The sequence below is a fragment of the Cottoperca gobio genome, chromosome 24 (genome assembly GCF_900634415.1).
Source record: "Cottoperca gobio chromosome 24, fCotGob3.1, whole genome shotgun sequence".
Lineage (NCBI taxonomy): Eukaryota > Metazoa > Chordata > Actinopteri > Perciformes > Bovichtidae > Cottoperca > Cottoperca gobio.
The window spans coordinates 12,991,245-13,006,738 of record NC_041378.1 but is presented as its reverse complement, the minus strand read 5'-3'; the positions used below and the strand labels follow the sequence as shown (position 1 = coordinate 13,006,738).

Genomic DNA, 15,494 nt, shown 5'->3' with positions numbered 1-15,494 from the left:
CATTTGCAGGTATTTAGTCACAAAGCAAAGCATGGGACAGATGGACATTTTGACCTGATTGTGGCAATAGAGGATAAATCTGTGGATTACCAAACATCATAGTAATCCAGCCCATATTGTTGTGATACTTCAATCTGGATCAAGGTGGCTGACAGATTGACCAACAGGACGACATTGCTACCCATAAAAGTAATTCTCCATTGCATATGATTCTTACGTGATCAGTGCTAGATTAATCTATTCTTCACTGATTACAAATGAATCGGCAACAATTTTGTCGAGCAAAATTTCCAATCAATCGCTGGTTTCAGCAGTTACAATGTGAGAGTTTGCTGCTATTAATCATGTTAAATAACTATATGTTGCTGTACGTTTTATATCTTTGGGTTTTGAACTATTGGGCAGGCAAAATATCTCCGGGGTGACGGGTTGTTGGTTGGACAGAACAAGCAAGTTCAGCACATCTTGGACTCTGGGAAATAATGACAGCATGTTGATGATATTTTGTAGACTTGAGAATGAATAAATCTATTTAAAAAGTCTGACAGATTAAAACATGATGTTACAGCAGTTACAGCAGTAAAACTGAATACTTTGGGGTCTTGGACTGTTTATTTTGCAAAACAAGCCATTTGAAGCGAATCTAACATGATTCTGGAAAATTGGACTGGCATTTTCCTATTAACAATCAATGAAATCAACGGATGAATACATAATAAAAATAATTTTAGTGACGGCTCCACAATATAGCAACTATAAGAACTTCACTTGCCATATCACCACTATCCATCTATCATCACAAACACAGCAGCTCGTCTCTAAATGGATATTTAGTATGATAATGTGACACTATACAAACCAGTTAATTGCTGATTCTCCTGGTTATTGACATGCTAATGTTGTTGTGTCAGCTGGCAGCCATCTTTTCCAGGATGAAAGTTTGCTCTAGCTGTTCGTCATTCCCAAACAGCCAAGCCACCGTTAATTAAGGCTGTGTAAGACTCAACACTATGTTGTGCTTTAGGTACAATTCTCCACCCATAAGGGATGAATTAACAGTCTTGATACTTTTGTGCACCTGCCCCAGGGCTGTATCTGCGCCATGAGAGAACCATCAGTTCCCCAATCCTCCCAAAATAACTGTCGCTGAAAAATCAACAGTTATTAACTGTGCAAACCATGGTGAGCAGTGTGTGTACCCTCAGCTGTATGTTTCCCTGCCACTGCCATGCATGTGTACAGTCATGTCAATACATGTTAATGGAGTTTCCACTGATGTTGCAGAGGAGCAGAGAGACGGAGGCTGTGAAGGAGGGAACAGGGAACCATTTGATGTTTGCCAGTTGAAAGAATAAGCCTTACTTTGGGTTGTGCTTTCCACAGAGGCATGCTGGGATTGAAAGAGCGCTTGCCCAGGGCTAAAGGGGATTTTTGGTGGGCGCCACACATCCAATTACCACGGTAGCATCACAGAAATCCACGGGGGAATGCACACACAAACAGACAGATTCACACACATTCATGCGAGCACCCACGCACACACACCGACATGTAAGACACCGACTGCAGGAGGCTCTCACCGCAGAGGGGGCGCATCCAAATGTCACTATTCGGCTTCTGCTGGATCAGCTGCTACGGAATTCATGAATATTATCAGCATGTGTTGATATGGCTTATCATATAAACATGGATTGCAATATGGAAACACCACCCAGGTTCAACCTCTTTGGAGAGCATTATTAATGCATTCAGTGACGCTATTACTGGATTTGGATGGGCTCCTCTGATGAGCCGAGAGGACCTGCGGATCCACTAATATTTAGAGGATTATTGGTGCATTTCAATGTTGTTTTGAAGTCCTCTGTTCGTTGGCAAAAGCTGGGATTTTTAGCTGTTTAATATCCCAACCAACAAACTTTAATAACTACATAGTCCCCCATCAGCACTCCGAACATGTACACCCACCAAAGCAAACTCATTCAAAACACAACATCCTGGAATTAATGCATTCAGACTTTTTTTTTTTCAATTCTACCCACCCAGGTTAATAACTTTAATATTTTCTCTTTCCTTAAAAAAGGGGGCTCGAATGCCAATGGGAAATCACACTTCACCAGACATTACTATGAAATTGATTTTGTGATATATCTTTAATTATACCAGATTTGTCATGTCTTTTAATAACGTGGTGAAATGGCCCGGAGCACCACTTCTCTTTTATTGAAGCTGATAAATCTCTGATATATGTGTATTGGTAAATCACCTGTGCCACCAGAGAAGAATATGACTATGATATATGACGTTTGGTAAAATCGCCTATAAAGAAATATATCAAACCTTAAGGTGAGTATTTAGTTGGTTTTGTTTTAGTCACTTTGTTCAAAATCATTTGGGAAGCTACATATCATTTAATTTTTTCATATTTGAGTATCAACCCAGAAACCGGCCCTAAAATATAGAAGCAACATATATATTCATTGAGTAAATACTGGTGTTCTTCTTGAGATCCCTAGGATTGGCACAGCAGTCCCCAAACCATCAACTATACAGCGACTATTGACCTGCACTTTCACACAATCAACCTTACCCCCAATTGAGCTTGGAGGATAAAATCCATGGCAAGCCTGACTGTGAGCTCCAGGAAAAGTTGGTGTTGGGGAAAGCTTTACTGCTTAGCACAGAGACCTTTGATTACAACTCGAGAGAAGACGGATGTAAACTCCACTCCAACATATAGTTTAGTAACCTTCTCAAGGTAATCACGCCAATCAAGAGTCGCTGGAGAGGCCAACACAGTGCAATCCTTATTATCAAGATGTCTTTACTGCTCAGAGATGACGCCACTCTTTGGCACACACCCAGAACTGAAGGAGAAATGATGTTGCGTGTAACCAAAAAGGCAACGGGAGGGCACATGGGAATAAAATGGAGGGAGAGGCAGAAATAATGAAAAAGGGGAAAGAGGTCATTTCGAGCTGTGAATGTGGCATTTGAGGAGACCTGCTTCAGGCTTCACTCATCTTCAAATGAAATACATCTAAGTGACATGAAAGACGAGTGGAAAGGACGGCCAAGTGGTGTCTCTCAGCATACATATGTATATGCATGTGAGGTTTTTGTTCTTGAAGTCCGGGAACATTTCGTATCACTGACTGAATTGACCGAACTGAATTTTGCCGTTTATATATCATGATCACACCTTCCTCGCTCTGACACAAACACATGTATTAACGCTCTGCATCAAACTCAGAACGACAAAATAGGATGAAGTGAAAATTCATTACGGGAAAAAAAGAATCGGATTTCCTACCAGAACGCATGCTGCACTTAATACAATCTCACCATGCAAAAGCAATTTTTGAATTAATCAGTCGTTTGACTTGGGGTAATATGCAAAGCCTTAATTTGATTATGGTGCACGTCATTGCAGTGTTTTGATTTGCCTGTTAAAATAAAAACATCTGGATGAAAAAAATGAAAGTGACTGGCTCAAGGCGAAAGAAATCCATGCCATGAATAGTTGTCTTGAGGCCAGGGAACCAAATCAAATGAGGATTTCATTGAAGGCAAAAGAAAACGTGGGTTGATTCTCCCACTGTTTGCGGCGAGGGAGATGATCTCCAAAAGGAAGCAAACCTCATACTGTGCAGAGCCGTACAGACAGGGTCGTGGGTCAGATTGGATTGTTAATAACTGAAGGCCAAAGCGTAAATATATAAGACGATACGCCCTTGAGGAAACACTGCTAAATAGCTTTCCCCGGGTTGTGGACTTGGACTGTTATAGTGTATTGTGTTTACTTCCATAACGTAATTCCTATACACCTAAACTGCACAAATATAACTCAAGGTACTGTGAACTGCAAAGCTTTTGCTGCAGCATCCTGAATAAAGACAAGAAGGGAGACGGCAGAGTGTCAGAAGAACTGGGCGAGAATGCCAAACATCTGCATTAAATCTCGCCCTGAGATTTCTTTCTCTTAACTCTCAGTGGAGAAGTGATTTTCCTACTCCTGATAACTCTGCTTGCTTTGCCATAGGAAGCCATTAACTGACAGCACACGTCTTGAGGTTATCCCCATAGGTGCAACAGCCTCTGGGATATACTGTGTCTGGTGGAGAGATGAAGACAGCATGACACTAAAGAGATTAGCTATTACATTGTGAATTTCTGTTAGAAGAAAAAGGTTTTAAGAGACTATTGAAGGATACACAGAAAGCCAAATAATACAAAAAAGGGCCCAGCAAACCCTTTAAAACGGCTATGAGTATTAGTAAGTGTAAAAGCGCACGTAATGACATGTAAGCAGGCACTTTGAGGCACGTTCAGCATCCGAGATGAGTCTTTCTCAGAAGGGCTGATGTGTGAACGCTTTAATAAATCACAATGCTGAATTAATATCGCAGCAAAGTATTGCCCTAGATAGATGAACAAACACACACACAGAAAACGAGAACAAATGCTCCCACACACACACACACACACACACACACACACACACACACACACAACACACACACACACACACACACACACACACACACGCACACACACACAAACTGCATGTTCCTCTGCTGAAATTTCACAGTGCCTCTGCAGAGCCGCAGCACAACTCAACGGTCTCGGTTTCCTTTTGCCAGCAGGGGAATAACAACATTTGAGAGAAAGGGGGAGAAAGTACAGCTTGGATACATGGCGTGGGTGGGCGGGGTGGCATTGGTATTGATATGATGCTAGTCTTATCCAGGGCTGTATGTGCAGCTCCCCTGCTGTTTGCCATTGGTTTAGGAGCTCGAGACTACTGAGGGCGTCAATGTCAGCACATTAACTCTGCCACAGTTCCTGCTTGTCAGAGATGCTGAAGCATTATTCGCTGCAAAGATAAGTAGGCCCCTTCCTGCAGTTGCCTCATAGCAATGAAATGGTGGTGATTTTTGAAGAGACACATTCAGCCTCTCTCCCCCCAGAACCATCTACACGCCCCCCTCCCTCCCTTTCTTTCACAGCAATCTCATCTGCTCTCGTGCACAATTGTAAGGCTGCTGCGAGGAGCTTTCGTTTCTGCAATCACTTCACATTTGTTTCAGCGATTGATTTCCTGGCATGTGAGGGGAAGGAGAGAATGAGCGAGTGGGTAGGCAGCGAGGGAGGGAGGGGAGGAGCGAGCGAGGGAGGCAACAGGGAAGTCAGAGGACGTGCAATGCCAGGCTCACATACTGTCACCATGACAACAGACATCACTTCACAGGAGCAGCACTTAGGATGCCTGTGTGGGCTGAAGTGACATAGTTGAAGATTGGCATTAGCCTCTTGTGGGTGCCGAACGTACCAATCCTCTCTTTTTTTTTGCTTTATTTCCTCCACTGCGCTGCTAAAAGGCGCGTCCTGTTGCTCTTGTCAGCTACCTATCGGGATTACTGAGTGATTTGTACTATGTGTGTGTAAATGCGGGTCCTGCCAGTTTGACTTTACAAAGACAATTCAATTGACTGAAATGCGTAAGGGAAGACAGGAGCAGACATTCATATTCAATGAGTCCCTTTCATCATTTGCGTCACTTTGAAGCTGGCTAGCATGTATAATTCTCTATGATTTGAAGTGATGCCAATCATAGAAATGATAACTGCAGATACGGAAACACACCACAGATACTTAAAGGGATCTATCTTGGAAGCTAATTCTGCTGTTTATTAAGGAAAATCTGTAACATTTCATGAGGGTATACAATTGATGTTTTTAAATGCAAAACTAAAGCATGACTCATCAAGATCTAATGCATGTATTATTGGCTTATATAAAACTAGCTTAATATTAATAAATGATCAAGTTCATGCAATGATTTAACACCTTATGAATAATCAATTTACAAAATTAATTTCAAAACACAGTTAATTCTTACATTAATTAACATGTCATTAAATTAGCTATGAACCAGGTAAAAGGGAATAAACCTCAGACTGTCTCAGCCTCTCCAAAAGCATAAATGTACCTGTTTCTTCTTTGTGCACAAATGATAAAACTCACTAACGGGATTATGGTCAGCATGTACGTCTGCATGCCATTCACATACAGTATATACAGTATTTATAAGCCATCCAAGCTGTAATGCATGTAAAAGGCAGGATGGCATAATGAAAGTGTCTGCAGAAAGAAATGGAGAATCATGAGGCAGTGGGATGAACCAAAAGTAAGTCACATTTCAACTACACAGATGTTAATGAATGTACTGTATGACTTCACTGTGAGTTAATGGTTAGAAATTGAGCAGAAAATGTAAAACCGAAAAACAAAGCAGAGCTCCGGCTCATATGAGGGGATCATGCCTAAGCCTATAGGGTTTATACTCTATTGTTTTAATTACAATTCTAATTGTGTCGCCAAAGTCTTTCCCTCAGAAACTGTAACTCTTGGCGCATGCTAGAGAATTTGCACTGATTGGACATTTGGTGGCGTTATAATAAAGTGTGTCATTTTGTGAGAGTTTGAGTCTTTTTTTATAGGAGTTGCAGTCAGGTCTGTCTCTACTGGTCAGTTTTGTACTGTACAGTTTTCAGGCACTTGTACTTTACTTGTGTATTTTCATTGTATGCTGCTTCATGCTTCTACTTCACAACAGGGTAATATTGAATTTACTCCGCTACATTTACCTGACAGCTGTAGCTACTAGTTAGTTTGCTGATCAAAGGCTCAGCACACTCACACAGGTGTTTCCAATTACCCTGGCTAATTAGACCTCACCATGTGCATTGGGTGGAGCTGGGAATTACATAGTTTCACCAAACTCTGTGTACTAATAAGGATCATAACAAGGATAGTTGTCCCGCCCCAACAGATACAAATGAATCAACGAAAGGATGGAGGAGATGTCACTCAAACTCAATTGGTCTGTCCAGGGAAGATGGCTAATTAGAGGGCATAATTGAAAACACCTGTTTGGGTTGACTATGGGTGTACTGAGGCGTTAAGATTATACATACAAATGATATGATCACATTATAATAGATCATTCTAATGCTATACTTAAGAAAAAGGTTTTTTTTTTCAGTTCCAAACTACAAATTGAAACTTAATAATAAAAATATTAAAATAAAGTTCAGTGGGGCCTCATGCAGGGAGCGATATCGGAAACAAATTTCCTCGTGTTCACAATTTGTTCTAATTTTGTTAGTACCCATTGATTTCTGGGATTCACCGATGTTTTCTTATTTTTTCTCTTCTCTTAGGTAGGAGAACATTTTACGAATAGTCGGTCTCTTCACCGAAATAAGAAAAAAACATCTTGTTTTCACAATCCACAAATTGTTTGTTCAACGCAGAGAAACACAGGTTTTAAATGAAACATTTAAAAAAATGCATGAATATCTTATAATTACATTTAGATTATTATTAACATGTGCCAGAGTATTTGCACATGGTACAGCACCTGCCCTCTGGGTCGTTGCCTATGCTAATAATTAACAATCAGCCACTTCATAATTTAGCACACATGGGTAAGAGTAGATTTGGATGCTGAACAATGTTTGCTGCATCTGGAGTTGACTAATTTTTTTTCAAATTCTCAGTGGATGTAAATACAGGCTACATGCCATTATGCTAATGCTGTGCTAAAAGTCTTTAGTGAGCAGCTGATGACATTTTCTTAGCTGTTCTTTGTATTCATTAGGATGTATGCAGTATAGACCAGACAAGACAGGAAATGAGGGAGAGATGTGTGGGATGTTCCAAAGGTCCCTGGCTGGACTTAAACCAGAGGCTTTGCCAAATCCCCAAGGCCAACAGGATGCCCTCTTTACTAAACTTTCATGTTTCAAGCAACCAGTAGTCTTTATGATGGTCAAATGAATCCAGTCCATCATCTTCAGACGGAAGAGACAAACACAAGGCTGCTTTATCACTGGCTATTGTTGCTACAAATGAAGAGGGCAACAGCCAACAACAACATAATGAAAATGTTTTTTAAGCCCTTATGTTTAAATTTCTCATGAAAATAGAAAGAAAAACCAGAAGAGTATGGAAAGAAAGCAGGATGCAATGCTAACATGACTCTTATCCTAAGGATGTATACGTACATCCGCCATGAGTGATACTGCAACTGCACCTGACCAGTTAACAACCGCTTGGGCTTCTTAAAGCAAGATATTGTAGATTGAATTTATTGGAATTGAACCATGTGTCTGTCTAACACTATTACATGAAATGAAATCACTACAGATAAAAGCCATACTGCGGTACAAAGCAATATCAGCAGGACCAAGGTTGACATTTAAGATTTAAATCTTGTTTTTAATGATCCAGATGATGAATGGCCACTTCATCAGAATGTCAGAAGACAAAGGGAATAATATCAGTTATGAGACTTAATTTGAAGTACAGATTCTAAATAAACCGGGGCATGAGGCCTGTCTAGTCATGCACCAGGACAGGACTTAATGAATGAATGACTACAAGATCATTAGCAGCAGCTTTCTGTCCCCAGCACTGTACAGAGCACGACAAGTAGCTCAGGGTTTGGGGATGTGGGCTTAACAGTTGAAGCAGCCAGCCAGGTTACAATAAGCTTCTTTGGTCCGCGGTGGGGATTTGGCCTTGAATGATCCAGAGGTAAACTGTGTTCCTGAACTCATCCAAATCCTCACAGTAGAAGGAGGAAAGTATTACAGCCATTTATGATGTGTGCAAAGTAGCCAAAGCTACATTACACTTCTTTTTTATTGTTTTGAGCACAAATGATCAAGAAAAGAATATTCTATTCGTCACAGCTGTGGACGACTCAATCTTTGCTTTGAACTATGCATAAGAAAACCGACAACAATGTAATTGCTTCTTTTCTGTGCAGAGGACACTGCAGTACTTGACAATGCTGTAAAAATACCTGCTACAACCATAAAACTTGCAGCTCCATTTTCCATTTTTTTCATGCTGCTAAACTATACACAACTACATCTTCCAAAAAGTAACTATAGGGGGCAGAGGGAGGGCAAGACTGAGAGCGGCATCCCTCCAGCGACACATAACCACACCTCGCATAAACATGAGCAACATGACCTCACAGCTAAGCAAGAAGTCACAGAGATGAAATTCCACTGATTCTGCACGAATGAGAAATATTTTCCTGATTATGTCATAGTGATGTCATCAGGAATTATCTCGGCTTTGACTCAATTATCACAAATCTATAGCAAAAATGAGAAGTGTAAGATTCAAACAAGGGTCTAAAAAATCGAAATAGCATAGCCTTTGTTAAACAATTAAAAACAGGTCTATACTAAATTGGTGTTTTACCCCTTTAAATTGAACTTAAAGGGGTAAGCTTGAGTAAACTTGACATCTGGTTTCCAAAATTCGCAACACTGGAAAAACAGCTGTTTCATCTTAATCGCATTGTATTGGAGTATTAAAGTAAAACTGAACGATTATCCAGTGAATACTGAGAACAGCAGGAGGACTTTAGACTTTAAGTTAAAACATTGTCTCTGCAGTGTATATTCAGTGCCGGTCTCAGAGGACTCGGTCCTAAGAGAACTGACATTCGGTATGATTAAGTTGGTGCTATCTGAAGCCCCTTCTTCTCTTCTACTGCAACAAATTACTTCCTCTGTGCCGTACCCAGCTGTATATCCTCATTTGCCTCTGATTGAAGCGCATACTGTAGACGTCCCTCCACTTTCCCCCGGGGGAAAGGAGAGAGAGACAGGCAGAGCAGAGAGACGGGCAGGGAGGTAGGGGCTGAGAGTGGGAGGGAGGAGAAGAGATAGAGTCATCCGTGGTCTCATTACGGTGGGAAATGTGAGGGTCCCGATCCAAGGGAATGATGAAGGACTCTGTGGAGGAGGCCTCTGAGAACCAACAAAGACGGCTTTAGTTTCACTGGCAGAATGCATTTGCATAGCTTAGAAGCCAAAGCGACTGAACCGGGGCTCATGAAAAGAAGCCCCAGCAATTGCTTGGACTTCAATGCAAACGAGAGGGAGCGAGAGACAGAAAGAGAGAGACAGAGAGAGAGAGAGGGAGAAGTGGGATGGGAGAAACAGCAGTAGGAACTTTTTCTCTTAGCATAACACGAGATAAAGCGAGATCAGGGACATCTGCGCATCCCATGGAGGTTGTCACTGACTGACTTTGATGCAAAGAGAACATACTGAAGGCGGTACATCTCCAGATAAAGTAACAAGCAGGAAAAAAAACATTTCCATGCTATCATAAGTGTCATGTTCCATTGTTGCGGTTTGATATAAATATTTAGGGCAGTTTGGTCGTCAGCAACATTGGTGATTAGTTATTAGATAACTGCCAATTGAGAATTTGAGCAGGTTTGTAGGTATTTGCATTTGCTACGATAGAAGAGCAGCTACTGGCAGATTGGAGCTCAGGAGAGCAACGCAGAGATGAGCAGAGGTCGAGGTAATAGAGCAATCTCCTGGTGGAGGGTGTGTGTGCGTGTGTGGTAAAAGTGATGAGAAAAGAGAGACACACTCTGACGGAAGAAGGAAGAAAAGAGTAGAACAGATGTTGTACTTTAGTGGTATCTCTCTTTTTCCCTCTGTGGCCCGGAGTCGTGGAGGGATGACTAGCCTTCATCAATCCTCTTTAATGACTCTGGCAGCCCCACTTAACACACTAGTTTGTGATTTCTTCATTACCACATCATGATTTCACCATTTAGTCCACACTGATGACGTATGTCGATGCTCTGGGATAAGTCTCTTTTTTTCGCAAACTGCCCAATTCATCTGCTCTTGGGTCAATTTGGAAATCTGGTAAGCAAAGTAAGGCTTTGAATGCAACAAAAAATGCAACAAAATGCAAAAGAAAAGAAAAGAAAATGGAACTGGGTGATAAAAAGAAAACTGAAATGGATTTGACCGTGAAAAAAATGAATCATCTCTTGATTACAAAGACAGGACCGGAGCAAAGACTTCAGGCCTTGCCCTCCATGAAAACCTGTTGTGAAACTCTTCCACTTCAAAGTTACTTGGCACTGGTATGTGTTATCCTCTCACAGCCCTCATTTTACATACTATGGGATATAACACAACATGCATGCTAATGTGTTTCCATTATAAAGAATTAATGTTGACTTTTGAACCTTGCCAATGCATTTTTACTCAGCGCACCTCCCGGGACAATGTGATGCACGCTTTAAACATGAGGTATAGATCCGACTTAGCCAATGGCTCCTTGCCATTTAAAAGAATGTGATGTGCAAATTTTGAGTACATAGACGTCTCATCTCATCATCCCATCTATCTAAGCTATTTTCCTATTGCAGTGCCAAAATATACAGCAGCAGCAAGAACATTGGGACGAATGTAAATCCTAGCTAAAGTACGCTTACTGTAGAATAAGTGAAACACTGTAGTGATGGAAAAAAAGGAGATGACTCTGCTCAAGGGAATTTTTCAGGCTGCACAACATACTGTACATGCAAACAAACACAGATAGTTAAATGCTCAAAGAATTCCATCTGCTACATCTCCCCGGCTCTTCTGCTTGCTGCTGCTTTAAGCCCACTAGTCCACTCATGCCTCTATGGCAACACCACATCGAGCATTGTGGGATATGATTCGTCCTAATGAGCTTGCATCTTCATCTGCAAGCGAACTCTGTAGCACGGACAGCCCGCTCGCACCAAGAATCTGCAGCTTTGATCTGACATTCATGTGATCAGTATTGATGGTTAGCGTCATGCGCATCTCCCCTGAATATGTATATCCTGGAGAGACCGGTTTAGTAGATGCGGATATCGAATCAAGTAAAGGCAATGATGTTGGATGAGAGGGTATGCCCTCAGGCTTAAATGCGTAACCGGAGAAATTCACTAACTCCAAACAACAACAACCACACAGAAAGCTTACACTGCCTAACGAGTGCTTAGAGGGTTTGAAGATTAGGTAAAAATCTATTTTTTAGACATTGTGAAATATCTCTGCAACAGGTCTTAAAATGAGAATCATGAGTAACTTTGCACATATATGAGCAGTTATGGAACAGCTGCCCCAGCATATGCTGTGATTTACTATCTTATCCTCCATCTAGAGCCGGGCCCGCGCGCCATTTGGTATAATGTATAATAACTATTGTTTGCATGATTTATTGTTAAGTATGATGCAAATATGTTAGTAATGGAAATTTAAAAAAAATTGTAAATTCTCCAAAACATTGCACTTTCTTGTAGTACTTGAACCTTGAAGTGGCCCTCCTATGAGATGACAATATCAGCAGGTTATCAAGGTTTCCTCCATGTCCCAATGTTAGTGCCCATGAATTATTATTTCCTCCTCACAGTGCTACTGCTGCTTCTGCGAGGATGACGATTCATATGAGACATCATCTGTGCCACTGGTTGCACAAGCAGATAGGGTAAGAGACAGAAAAGTGTGTGTGTGTGTGTGTGTGTGTGTGTGTGTGTGTGTGTGTGTGTGTGTGTGTGTGTGTGTGTGTGTGTGTGTGTGTGTGTAAAGGAGGGAGAGACAGAGAGATCCAGACTGACAGACATAGGGAAGAGGTAGGCGGATAGAGCCACCACACATGAAAATAATTCATGACTGTGCATACTAAATGCTGCTGCTCAACAGATTACGGTCCTCATGATGACATTAAAAAACACATTTGTGCCATGTCGACCTTTTGAATGGTAATTTTCAAATGACATGGGTGTAGGTAAGCAGTCTGAGAGGTTCCAGTGTTATAATATATGAATGTAGCAGACTAAATTTAGCCTGCTCACAAACCATCATGAGTGATGGATTGGATGAGAATAGGGGCTGTGCATGATTGGCTGCCCACGCGATTTGCTGTATAACCTCGGGGTTGCTGAGAACATTTGGAGGCTCTCACTCAAACATGACATTCAGACCTGGTGTGTCACCCTTACACGAGTTGATGGCTGTTGTTTTTTCATTACAGGACGTTGTGAGTCTAAAGGGAATGAGTGGAGATTAATGAGTGACCACTAGTTTTACAAGGTCATGATCACATTTGAGTTTTAAAGCAAATTGCATACACTCACCGTACACTCCTTGGCAACGGATGCCCTCCACGACCAACGCCAGTAGCCCCAAAACACAGATAATTAGATCCATCCTCTCACGTTAATCTCTGCATATCCAGCACTCAATGGCAAGAAGTCCTTTCCGGGGCGGTTTAACTAAGGCGCATAGACACAGCACCGTTCGGATCCACACGTCGATTGATTTAGTCTCAGTATAGGCTGTAAAGGTATGTATGGCCGCAGGAGGCGAACAGACTCAGGTAGTGATTGCTTTGATGTCCACCGCCATGTAGACAGAACCCGGAGCGCTCGCGCCACAGAGACGCCGCGGAGGATGCGGGGAGTGGGCTGCAGAAAGCTCGGCCTTATAACAAACAAGAATCTCTCTTCGACTCCAGGTAGGTAGCGTGTCCCTGGACTTTAGCGAAGACTCCTGAGGCGCCAAAACGAGGGGGAACACTGATGCTGTCGACTACAGGCAGACGGAGGCTTGGTACCCGCGGACATAGCTCCCTAAAATCCAGCTGTGGTCACGGCTCGCTCCACGGGGGGATCTGCTGCTGCGTTGACTGCATGCTGTCAAAGGAAGCCATCACCTCTGCTTCACCAAAAACACTCTCACTGTCACTGTTTTCACCTTCTGGGCGGTCGTCAAACTGCTGTTGCCGATACTACAGTGGAGGCTCGTGCGCTCACGCAGTCACATCACGACTGCACCCCGACGCCGCGCGCTCGACTCATCTCTCCCGGTGGCAATGACAAGGGGAGGGTCCAGTCCGGTGTGAGGAGCGGCGGAAGGTTTCTCTACAGCACCTCGGATATGCCCGCTGTTGTCTCGGCGTTATGTGGCCACTTTCTTATGAATTCACGCGACGGTGGGAGCCGGATGCGCCCGCCGTGGAATCAGTTGAGCATCAGTCACGTTGCGCAATACGTGCTACGGAGACCGAGTGGCACCGCAACCGGTCTGTGGCTACGTCAAGAGGTGCGTGGCTTCCAGCGCTCATCTGTATGGGAGGCTTCGCTCAGCGTCAGGAAAGGCATGAGAGGCGCAGCTGCTGGATGCTGTGAGGGAGAGAGAGAGGGAGGGAGAGAGCGAGTGATGGACCATTGGAATTCAGAAGATCTAGCTTTGACACCTTTACAATCAACCTCAAGCACTCTATACTGCTGTGTGTCCATGTTTCACCATGCCTCCTATATCAGAGATGCGGTCTGTCATGTAGCATTCATGTACATCAGATTTGTTTGGTTTGAAACAGTGAGATGTCTATGTTAGTCTATCTAAGCACACACTGCTGCTGCCAAAGGCCTACATGTTTTTGGCAACTTTTTTAGCAATACATAACTTTTGAAAGTTTTGAAAAGGCACTAAGTGGATCCCCAATGGGGTTCCAGTAGGCCCTTGGGGGTGCTGCTGGCAGTTCCACGGGGCTCCTGCAAAATAAGAACAACTATTTCATTATATTCGATTTTGCCATTTTTAGTGACTAGAAATATTCCTATTAAAAATGTGAACCATTCTTACAACAGGTTTCACCTCACGATTGTCCTCGAGTACATACTGAATAATGGTCATATGGACCATTTCAAAGTAACAAAGGTTATACTGTAAATGGTTCCACTTCATCCTGTTGGAAGTGTTTTGTAATAGCAATACTTGTATCTACAGATTGGAGTCTTACTCCCAAGAACATATATTTAAAGTTGGACTATAGCTGTTTCCTAGCAACATCATTGGTGTAATATTTTCCACAATGAAACCGCAAACGTTTGGGACAAATGGGGATGAACGTCAAGAGCCACAAATTGATTCCTGATCATAAACACATGTATATACACCAAAAAGCAGTTTGATTCATCACTATTATTTTATTCAGTAAATGCAATATACATTTTTTTTAAAAACATACAGAATTTACAAGTAACAATATATCAAGATTGTCTCCTGGTGTTGTGGCACTCAAGTCAAATCAGAAGGCTTGGCAACTTATTCTCACAATTCATTGTCTTGACAATACATTTATATACTGTTGAGGGTTTGATTTGTCTTGAAATCAAGTTAAAAGCAACAACTACATTTCATGTTGTAATGTTAAAGCAGACACTGTCCTTAGAGAGCCTTGTCTTTATATGCAGCTGGAGATCAGCTGGGGAAGTCAGTGCTGGAGCACCAGGAGGGTTTCTGGCGCCCTCTACAGGACTCCAACAAAATAAATCAATAATCATGTAGTTTTGGGGGTTATACCAAGTATGTGACCATTTTAATTGCACATGCTCACTGTTTAAAATAGAAATAAAGGTGACATGATTATTTCATTGCCTCATGAGTCTTCCATCATTGTAATTCAGCTGAGCCGTCAATATCTGATCCTTAGATGGGGACCTTTTATTAGAGGAGTAAAATTAATTTAGTGTAGTAAATATTTGATACAGGCTATTCTCAATTTAATTTTGGAATCTAAATGATTCATCTGTTTTATACAGTCATGTGTATGGTGCC

The 15,494-nt window shown here is 41.9% G+C and overlaps 1 protein-coding gene across 1 annotated transcript in view; it reads right to left on the bottom strand.

The window, feature by feature from the left end:
• Window positions 1-14,040, bottom strand: part of LOC115028845 (MAM domain-containing glycosylphosphatidylinositol anchor protein 2) — a 158,925-nt gene extending 144,885 nt beyond the window's left edge. Inside the window, exon 1 of the mRNA XM_029462716.1 lies at window positions 13,010-14,040. Coding sequence (XP_029318576.1) covers window positions 13,010-13,082 — 73 coding nt within the window. The 5' untranslated portion in view covers window positions 13,083-14,040. The remainder of the gene's footprint in view (window positions 1-13,009) is intronic.
• Window positions 14,041-15,494: the final 1,454 nt, after the last annotated feature.